The 11,463-nt window shown below is 41.8% G+C and overlaps 1 protein-coding gene across 1 annotated transcript; it reads right to left on the bottom strand.

The window, feature by feature from the left end:
- Nucleotides 1-1,936: 1,936 nt before the first annotated feature.
- On the bottom strand, nt 1,937-3,322 carry LOC126355460 (prolactin-releasing peptide receptor-like). Its single transcript, XM_050005776.1, has 2 exons — nt 2,290-3,322; nt 1,937-2,199 (listed from the first exon to the last, which is right to left on the bottom strand). The coding sequence occupies exons 1-2, from the start codon at nt 3,320-3,322 to the stop codon at nt 1,937-1,939; spliced, it is 1,296 nt and encodes a 431-aa protein (XP_049861733.1).
- Between the last annotated feature and the right edge of the window lie 8,141 nt (nt 3,323-11,463).

Here is an 11,463-nt window from a genome sequence, read left to right as displayed (position 1 = left end):
GAATATTAGGTGGGTAGATGAAGTAACTCATGAGGAAGTACTGCAAGGAACAAGGTAGAAGAGAAACTTGTGCTACAATTTGAGGATACATCCAAGAAATCATCAGTTTGGCACTGTCGAAATTGGGATGACAATAAAATAAAGTATAAATAGCACTAACGCTACAGACGTTTTAACACAGACTTGTGGTGGCGGAACATCAGGATGCGTACAGTTTTTAAGAATGTACAAGTGCTAGCCAAAAACAGCGACATTTATGCAAGAAAAGTCCGAGAGGTATTTGAGATCTCTGATAACGAAAGTAACTTCAGTAGAAATGAGAGGTACATACTTCCAGCTTCGTGTATTCCCGCAATCAAGTAATAAATATCCAAACACTTTGCGTGAGGAATACGAACATTTACCAGGACGCATCTCGGCAGCATGACAACAGCAATATTTCGGTAAGCATTCCCCCTCTCCTTCACTCTCTGTAATCACATGTACAATGACGATTGTCAGCCTATAATATCCTGAAGCAATTTTCCCCAATAACTATACCACTTCTGAATAAGAACGGGAAAACCTCCTTTCATGAGTGAACGCCTCACTACTTTCCTCCGCAGTTCACTCCAACTTGCTTCCCTCGTCTGACTACCTTTTCCCGTTCGTATTCTGTAACAGTTCAGGAACGTCGTACATATCCTCAAACACATATACCACATTCTGCTCTCTGTATCTCCCGCAAACTTAAGTCCTAACACAGTACAGTCTCCTCCACCCTTGAGAACCAATGTGTGTTGTCGCGCCTCTATCAACCCATACCACCTTCCCTTCGCCTTCAAACTCCCTACGCCCTTTCTCAACGGAATTTCAGTCTCCTTCCCCCCCTAAGGCCATGAACTCATTTCTTCCCCACATTCTCCCCTTAGCTACGGTTACCTGGAGCCCCCAAAATACAGGGTGTAACGAGTACAAGTACAGATATTGCTATTGGTGACTGCGGACGATGTACGGACCAATATTACATCAGTATTTACGTCATTTGCCAATTAATACTTATAGCTATCATAAGTCCTATGTTTTTATGTTGGTTAGTACCTCCAAGTACACGTGGCGAGTACAAGTATTCAGTGTTTATTTTCCCTGGGAGTAGATCAGATGCGTAGATGTACGGGTGCAAAACTGTTAGTCTGAATTGACAGGGCTATGGCTTGGTTCAAATGGCACTGAACACTATGGGACTTAACATCCGAGGTCATCAGTCCCCTAGAACTTATAACCTCTTAAACGTAACTAACCTATGGACATCACACACATCCATACCCGAGGCAGGATTTGAACCTGAGACCGTAGAAAACATCAGGTAGTTTGCAAGAAAACCTTTAGACGCAGAGAAAAAGCAACCAATACACTAATTTGTGTATGTATTAAGGTACCATAACTAAAAATATCTGTACTCACACACATTACACCCTACATGCCCATAACAAAGAGGACACACATCACATCACAATCACCTTGTCATAAACAGCATTATCTGTTTTGTACTTTTATGTTTCTTATGGTAGAATTAGAAATTTTACAGTACAATGGCTGAAGAGCGGCAGTTTAGCCGAAAGCAGATCGCTCCCAGTATGTAACTAATGACGTTTACATAAAATAAAAGTTCTCCAGTGTTCGACCAGCCGATGACGTCAGAAAAATACTGAAGAAGACTCCAGCAGAGGAGTCTAAACGTCGACTAGTGAAGAGAAAGTTTCAAGAGAAACATGCCACGGCTCAACAACTCTGAAGAGCTTACCATCAACGAAATGAACTTCATGGCTAAATCTATAGTGGTCAGGTGCTTATTACTGGCAGAGGTCACAATTGTGAAGAACGTGGAAAGGGAAAATAGAGCTAGAGCCAGGTGCATATATACTAGAGAAGTACAATGGAGAGTGTCAGTGCTTACCTACAGCGAGTCGAGGACAGGGCTGCAGAGAACATCGGCCTCCTTATGAGTGCAGCCAAGATAGAGGTGCACTTCATTAACACCAGCGTTGTACGAGGCTGCCTCATAGACGTCAGCTCCAGTGGACACGGGATCCGTGAATTCTTCGAGGACGGGCCCCGCCGACCGAGGCCGCATCGAGTCGAGGCGGCAGTGCGGCGGCGTCTTCGTCAACAGCGTCTCAAGAGCGTCGTGCCCGTTGCACGCACGCTGCTCCTTCCAGTCTGTGGCGCCATCCGCGGCTCCAGCAGAGCGGACTGAGTTCCTACCCCCACTGCCCCCACAGCCACCGACACTAACGCGGCCTCCACCACCTCCAACGTCCCCGCACCGGTTGCTACCGTCGTGTTGCGCGGCAGCCGTCGCCGACTGCTCGAAGCAGGGCAGCACCTGCTTGAACTCCTTCCGGAAGTTCTCATTGAGCCATGCGTACAGGAACGGGTTGTAGCAAGTGGAGCTCATGGCGATAGCGTGCACCAAGAAGAAGCAAAGATTGAAGTACTCCCAGCGGCCAGTCGACATGTACACGTCGTTCGTCAGATTCACGATCGTCAGCGGCATCCAAGAGATGCCGAAGATGGTCACCATGGCGATGAGCATGCGATTGGTGCGCCGCTTGCGATCGCGGTCGACCTCTTCTCGTCGCGAGTTCTTGCTGCCGGGCTTGGCTCTCGCGCGGTCCCTCAGCTTGAGCGACACGTTCACGTAGCAAAAGGTCACCACGAAGAAGGGCAGCACGAACTGCAGGCTAGCCGTGAGCCCGCCGTACGCCTGGCGCACGCGCTCCGACGGCCAATGCTCCTCGCAGTAGTAAGCGCGCCGGTCCGAGCGTAGCACCGTGTAGACGCCGTAGGGCAGCGTCACCACCAGCGAGAACAGCCATATGCTGCAGATGATGGCCACACATGTCGAAAGCCGCATCCGCGGCTTGAACGGGTACACGATGACGAAGAAGCGGTCCACGGCGATCGATGTGAGGGTCAGCGTCGAAATGTAGACGCTGGTCCCCTGGGCGAAGGCCACGACGTGGCACAAAGTGCCGCCGAATACCCAGGTGCCGAGAAAGGTGTAGAGTGGCGTGAAGGGCACGCAAAGCATGCACAACAGAATGTCGGAGAGGGCGAGATTGCTAATGAAAAGGTTGGTCACCGTCTGCATGGCACGGTTGCGGCCCACCACATAGCACACCAGCACGTTGCCGAAGAGGCCCAGCACGAAGATACCAATGTACACAGTGCAGAAGAAGACCTGCACTGCACGGTTGTGGATGACATCGTTGAAGATGTTGTACTCTGTTGTGTTGGAAGGACCGATTGCTAAGACTGGTGCCGGACTGGAAAGGTTCATAGTCCCGATCAGACAACAGTCACTTCCAAAGCAGCAGTAGCTGGCTCTGAATCTTCACGCGTCCGAAGCCTAATTTTATACAGGAGGATTAAGCGTCTGTTTTCCACAATAGTTTTGACTGTACCCAAAAATGGGAGCTACGATGCGCTAAAGAATCAATTACTTCCCCTATCTGATACATTGCCAATAGTCTCCGAGCCCCAATCGTGAAAGTTTAACAGATATACTTTTTTCTGATCTTGTCTGAATCTCTTCATCGAAACGAGTAACTCATTCTGGCTCTTTATGTGGCCGAAGCCTTAGTAAATGTCAGTTTTGCACCTTAACGGTTACGTTTGTACTATGCGGTGAGCATTGTCTCAAACTGGAAACTCCGTTTAGCCAAATAATTCATGCCAACTACACCTTCTATGATATATTAAGAAGAGACCCTTCATACCAGTCGAAAGTATTCTACAGGTATCAGGACTTTTGCTTCTATGAAAATATGTTAACCGCAATACGGCCGCACATCACCGTAAATTTACTGACATATCATGTTATAAATATGTCAGGCAAACAAAGTAGCCGCAGAAGTGAGTGACCCAAATAGCAACGGACATGAACTCGTGACAACATTAACATACGTTGATGGAAAATATGTCAGTTTGTGGTTTACTACTACTCAATAATATGTATGAATTACGACGAATGGTTTAGTATTTTGTTAAACGTCTAGCTAACGCTGTAGACTGCCGAATAAAGCAGCAAGGCATTCTCTGCAGACAATAACTAAATCGCATTAGCTTTCTCTTTCTACACACTATTATTTATTGCGTCTTTCTTTCATATTCTTTTCATTATTGTTTTTGTAACTATAACGAGAGTAATGTCTTCATCTTACTGGGATTAAAACAATATTTCAAATAGTTGAAATGTATTTTTCTACCGACTACAGGAGTAGCTTGTAGACTATTCCACTACGTGGTCCACTAGGCACGTTACTTGTTTCATTAGCTACACTACTCACTAATACGATGATCCTGATTAGATACGAAACAGATGTGTTTCAAGAGTTAAGACAAACACAACATACGAATGACCACATTTTATAGGTACCGGATTTTTGCACAGACACACGTTAATAACACGAGCTGTTCCCAAATCATGTCCAAAATGACTGAAAACTGAGCGGAAGAATTATTTATTGTCTTTGGTCGATGCACATAAAGAAATTATTTTGGTCTTTGGTTCACACAACAGGAGCTAAGTTTACTACTCGAAATTTGGTTTTCCTTGCAACATCTGCGTTCCAGAAACAAATGCCATGAATATTACTTGAAGAATTCTTAAACGGCTTAATTCATAGCACAAGACCACATACCAGTGGCAAGAATGTGGTCTGGAGCGAATGATTTGTACCGCACGAATGGAACGTCATTGGCACAGCTGAGAACGCGCGCGAGAAATTCTCTATGCTCGAAGGCAGCGTTGGGCGGCCGTACGCACGCGGTCAAGCGAGAAGGCAGCAACGCGCGTTGCGGGCAGGTATAGCCAGCAGGCGAGGTGGCTCCCGAGAGAGCGGGCGAGCGACTGGCGCCAGGCGACGTCTCGCAGCGCCGCGACGCCACTGCGCACGCATGCGCCCGCACAGGCCGGCGACGCTCATTGTTGTGCGGTTCGCCCTCTGGACTCTTGGGTTGGACCACAGTGGAGAATCAGGAAGCAATCCATCACACCCCTCCTGCATGTCGACAGCTATGAAGCTTCAGGGCGGTAAACATTTTTTTTTCGCTTCTGAGGTCTTTTAAAGCCAGGTTTCAAAACGCTACGAGATTGTTTCTATTTTTGCTCCGTTAAAAATACTTGTGCAGATGAAACTGACAACATTTTTATTTTTGTTGTGCCCTGTACGAAAATGTTGTCGCCTTTGTAATAGCAGCAGATTTTCAGCATAAAGGCGTTGTGAACCACATGTATGTTTACTGTTATAATTCAATGAAAACAGAGGTACAAATCTTCAAACAGACAAAACCGCTTTTGTACAGAATTTGTCTATATTGCCGGTTTCGGCAAACTATGTTGCCATCTTTGTATCTGTAAAGCGTGGACCTAGTCATAAGCACAGTTTGGATATACAAATCTTTTATAAATAACGTACTTTATGCACTACACTTCAAAGAACCTCGTCCTTGTGCACATCATACAATGACATTTCAAGAACATGCAATTTGTAGTATATCGGCATGACATAAGTAAAACTACCATTACACAAAATATCATGCATAGTGCAGTGAGTACGCATCCTCATGTTTGCTTATCAGTTGAATGAACAATGAGATCCTGGAATAAACATAACAGATGTTGTGATTAACAACCAGGTAGCATTGTAGTAATAACAAACAGAAATACACCATATTGTATAAAACATAAGTACAAATATAGATGCATAAAACTGTTTACAATGTTATAGATACATTTTACTACACAAGGAGTAATCCAAGTCAGAGCACATAAAATTTTTAAAATATTTCTTAAAGTTTTTAAAAATATTTTAAATTTTTGTATATCTTTGTAAAATACAAAGGATGGTTAGGCAAAGTCATATTTATTATTTAATATATTTGTAGTTGAGCCAAACGTATGGTATGTGGAAATTAAATACATAGACCAACAAGTCGCAAGAGTACATTGAAGTTTTAATAAACAGGGAATGCAGTACAGATAAATTAAATACACAGACCAACAAGTCGCAAGAGTACACTGAAGTTTTAAAAGACAAGGAATACAGTACAGATATATCTTTTTTTTTTTTTTTTTACTCGATCTACACTATTGTGGCCTGTACATGATATTAGGAATTTAAATACGTTTCTGTATTTGCTTCTATAATGTTTACTCCAAAATCTCAGTATTTATTCAGATGTTAGGTAAACACGACCATGTATACTCGGTCCACTATGAAGGGTGTTTTATGTAATGTTAGTTTTACTTATGACATGCCGATATATTACGCCTTGCATGTTATTGAAATGTCTTTGTACGATGTGATACGATATATTGTGCACGTTGACGAGTTCTTTAAAGTGAAATGCATAAAGTACGTCATATATCGATACTTCGTAAAAAAATGTTATGTAAATTCGTCACACCTGATTTATGTGATGACACTGCGCTCACGACTCGGTGTATGCTTTGCAGATCCGAAGATAGCAACATAGCTTGCCAAAACTGGTGATCTAAAAAGATGCTCTACAAAAAGCGATCGTGGCTGTTTGAAGTTTTTTCTACTTCTGTTTTCATATTAATCAATAACGCCCCCCAAAACTGAAACAATGTCAAGTACATACATTGTAATTCATATCAATTCCTACCATTAACAACCCAAGAAGTGAGCAATATGGGAAATTCCAGCTCACGCAGAAACTTACCGTCAGTTCCCCGAGCACAATACTGGTGAATGGAATTGGAAATGGGACAAATGTTGGTCATACTCAAAACGTCCTCCACCATATACTGTAAGGTGGCTTCTGTGGCAGTGGTATACACATCGACGCATACCATTACCGTACTGCTACTGAGACCGTAGAGTATACATATAGCCTCGGTTCTATCTGACAACATTTCACTTTCCTGATGCAGAACAACCACTCTTCACTGATTTGCTGCAAAGGTAGCACTCGCCATCGGTTACTCATTTCTAACACAGTGGTAATTTCCCGTTGAAGCTCACAGTAAATGCGCGTTTACTGTGTCAACGACAATGCCGGAGATTTTACTTCTTGCAGTTTGAAATTATGAGAAAAGAAATTATTGAAGAAGGGAAATCGGAGTTTTACAGCCCACCAACGTGGATTTTATTAGAAATGAGATATCAACTCGGCTGAACAATTATGGAGATGAAAATCAGCACTGACTTTCTCGAACGAAACGCTCCAGAATTCACCTGAAGCGGAAGGTAGAAAAAACAGAAAACATGTATCGTGATTGGCCAGATGACGTTTTTTTTCCTTTTTCCTCAGGCTGCAATAGTTTCACACAAGCAAATTCCGTGAGAGCAAGAGTCATTACATAAACAATTCTTGGAGTACTGATTAAAAGAAACAAGATATTTGTGTACTATATACAAATATCACTGTAGACTAGGGGTATGTAAACTACATCCAGGAGCTAGTGTATAGAATAAAAGACGTGTAGCAGGAGGAGGCTTTCCAACTTCAACTTAAGAATTTTCAATTTAACACTAACATCTCTCAGTTGTGCTACAAACCAATAGAAACTGCACAACCGTGCTCGCCTTTCTATGCAGCCGTTAGCTGGGTCATTTCATACTGTAGTCGCTTTTGAATGTTACCCACAAAAGCTAACATGGAGTATACGTAAAGGGATAGCATGCTTTTAGTTAACTTGCATCGCAGATTTTTCTGAACGTCTTCGCTGTGAACAGAATATTTTGTGTGAATGTGCAAAGTTGCCTAAAAATATATTGTTCTGGATCAAAGAAAATACAAAATTTTTCCATTTTCAGTGCTAGTGACAGTGGAGTTTAACCTCGTAGTGAAACTACCGAAACTTTAAAACTATTAACAAGGTTTAGCTTAAAAAGAGTTATCTGAGGTATTTTAAACTTACGTGCCATGTTTTCCAGATAAAATACTTAAAAACGAAACAGTATGTCAAGCTGAATTAAAAAAGTTTTGCACTCAGTGACGTCATGAGAGAATGGGCGTGTCATCATTATACTAGCGTACAATCCGAAAAACTGTTAATATAGTTTAGCTGAAAAGAGTTATATTCAGACGTGTCTCTGAACTACAACTGCACTTTTTAAAAATAAAATGGAGCGTAATAATTTGGGATAAATCGAAGCATAAAATAGTTGCAATGGATGAGGTGTCTGAGTCGAGGGTAAACATATGACATCTACGAACTGTTGAGGGCACTGACATAGCTGGGACGCTCGTCGATTGCTTAACAGAAGTATGTTTCGTAACAATTACCTACAGCTGCGAACTTGTGGTAAATCTTTGAAGGAACTTGTCAACAACTGGGCTGCAGATGTCCAAGAAATTGATGCTCCTCGATGTGCATTGTTCGGTAAGTGTCTTTTGCTTGGCTTTTTTCAAATGAACCTAAATTTCTATGTCTTCATAAAAGAACTAGTCCTTCGTCCTTATGCGTATGAATTCCCAAAATGTGTATCTTGCGAATTTCTTGTATAAGGTGAGCTGAGAAAGTGGTTTTGCTACATACGTTTTCTCTTTTTAATTCCGTGTGTTCCTAATATCAGGTTTTTAAATTTCTGCGGAAGCGCACGAGCTAACTAGAGTAAATTAACTTTCGTGGAAGCATATCTGATTTTATTTCTTTATTTTTTGAATAATCTCATATACAACACCTGAATAATAAACAACAAATAGAAAACATTGCCTCTTTTTCTTATAATTACTCGTGCTTAATTTCATAAAACATAAACAAAATCCACCATTTATATAATCTATCAAAGGAAAAGCACTTCTGCCATCTCCATTCTTATAATAATAAAACCTTTTGAAACTTGATTAATAATTCTCACACAGATTCTGTCATTGTGATATTGATCACCGCTTTCTTCGATTGTTTAGTATTTACTTCAATCAAATATCAATCAGTTAAAAAATCATTGGAAATTCACAGGACAATTTCAATGAAGTGAATGCAACAAAAATAATCATCACAGGATTCTGATGAATACTTTTGCCAGAGCTGATAACATATGTAGTGTAATCACGCTATTCTCTCAGTAAAATGTCCCATATAAATAAATTAACGTATAATACTGTACCTATAGAAACAGACTGAGATAAAAGATTTTAAGTAGACGGTGTACTGATGTGAAAACTTCTGAACTCCTGAAGTCCAAGTCAGTCAAAGCCGTATTTTGCATATTTTACGGTCTGCATCTACATCTACATAAAAAGACTGCAAGCCACCATATGGTGAGTGGCAGTGGGTACTCTGCACCGCTACTAGTCGTTTCCTTATATACTGCGGCAGGAGGGTCGTCCTGCAATCAGTTTCAAATGCCGGTTTTCTAACCCACCGGTAAAAACTCTAGCATCCACCTCTAAACTCTTTCGATGATCTTTTCAGTTCGACCTGCTGCGGTTCCGATACGAACAGCACTCAAGTATAGGTCACGTTAGCGTCCTATCTACGGTCTCCTTTACAGATGAACATTACTTTTCTAAAATTGTACCAATAAACTCAAGTCGACCATTCACCTTCCCTACCAAAACCCTCACATGCTCGTTCAATTTTACATCGATTTGTAATGTTACGTCCAGAGATTTGAACGACGTGACTGTGCCAAGCAGGACACTACTAATGCTGCATCCGAACATTATGCGTTTCTTTTTACAAACCTCTTTTTAATCCCATCAGTCACTATAGAACAGTATACAAGAAATAACCTCAAAAACCCTCAAACACAAATCACATATTTAAGATTTACATTAATTACGAAAGTCATAAGTGTTCATTTACTCTGATTTTTTTTCTGTGTACTGACCTCAAAAGAGCAAATAACAGAGTTTTTATGCATTTGATAGAGCATTACATTTATCCCATATTTAAATTGAATTATTTTTTCCAGTTTCATGTAGATAATAGGCAACTTACTCAAATCATTATCAATTGCAACGTACAACAAATTACAATATTTAATGAAGTTAAAATTTGCCTGGCGTACGGAGCAGAGAGGCAGCTGCTTATCGACATAAATAGAGAAATTGGACCACATGACGGGTTTAGTCACACAGATACCAGGATCGTTGCTGAGTCTATAGTGCTGTAACTGACTGTGCAGCAATTCTGGTCTGTCATCTGCCAAATCTCTCTATAACTAAATCACCTACAGTCTTGAGAACCAGAAAATAAAAATTAGTGAATTTGTACGTGTTATTTTCAAATTCTATAAATGCTGAGAAAAACTAAAAACAAAGCCACGCATTACAGGTTTTATCTCAGTGGCTAAATGGTTTGATTTACTTGAGGTAAATACCAGGTGCAGGATCGCCATTGTCTTCCGTTAGTTTAACCTGACTCATTATAAAACCGTCTCATCTACATAGCAGTCGAATATTTTCAATTTATGGTTGCGTTGTCATGGTGGTCAGCTACATTCGCACTCACAGGAATGTCAACACAACATAGTCTAATAGCTGGACCGCTGTGGATCCAGTTTCTCTATAGAGACAATTTATATTCATTAGGTATTTGTAAATAGCTGCCGCCGATTTGCTAGTTCTTCCACCAAAGTAAAGTGTTGTTGTGTAGTATACTTTAACTCGTCCGTATTTATGTAACTGCATTAAAGGCAGTAACCCAGTGGCAGTGTGATTTCTTGTCCCTTAAAAATTTGTATGAACGTCATCGGTATCAAGTAGCAACCAGGCTTTTCACAAAACCTTCGAAGTCTGTGGTTCAAAATTTCCATTCTAATCCGTATCTGGAGCTACAACACTTATGGATACAGTTCAACAGATTTCGTTCATTGCCGATATCCCATGAGCAAGGCTGGTTTTCTCAACATCCTCTGTTACTGGAAAGATCCAAATATAGCTATCGAGATGGGATCTCAAACCGATACTGCTGTAGCTACATGTGCAACAGGTGCCAAGGCGCATACATACGTCACGGCGGCGGTAGGCCAGCCCTCACGAGGCAGAAATTCAAACCGGACAGCTTACTAGCAGATAACAGAGAGCGACAGCGGGGACCGGGCCAGGAGCAGCTCCAGGGCACGATGTCAAAAAAATGGTTCAAATGGCTCTGAGCAGTATGGGACTTAACATCTATGGTCATCAGTCCCCTAGAACTCAGAACTACTTAAACCTAACTAACCTAAGGACAGCACACAACACCCAGTCATCACGAGGCAGAAAAAATCTCTGACCCCGCCGGGAATCGAACCCAGGAACTCGGCATGGGAAGCGAGAACGCTACCGCACGACCACGAGCTGCGGACACCAAGCATCGCTCGCAGATCTAACTATCTCGTACTTCCGACTAAGCTAAGTTTGAGCCAACGAAACAGAAGTGTCACTCTGTGAGACAACGACACACATCAAAAAAAGTTTTGCATCACCCCGGTCACCAGAATTCCTGGAAATAGACGTTGA

This window comes from Schistocerca gregaria, chromosome 3 (assembly GCF_023897955.1).
Source record: "Schistocerca gregaria isolate iqSchGreg1 chromosome 3, iqSchGreg1.2, whole genome shotgun sequence".
Classification (NCBI taxonomy): domain Eukaryota; kingdom Metazoa; phylum Arthropoda; class Insecta; order Orthoptera; family Acrididae; genus Schistocerca; species Schistocerca gregaria.
The sequence above is the reverse complement of the archived record's forward strand: the minus strand, read 5'-3'. Positions and strand labels throughout refer to the sequence as shown.

Coding starts and splice junctions, on each gene's coding strand:
- LOC126355460 (XM_050005776.1), bottom strand. CDS start 3,322: ATGAACCTTTCCAGTCCGGCACCAGTCTTAGCAATCGGTCCTTCCAAC. Junction 2,200..2,289: donor CCGGTGCGGGGACGTTGGAG/GTGGTGGAGGCC, acceptor ATGGCGCCACAG/ACTGGAAGGAGCAGCGTGCG.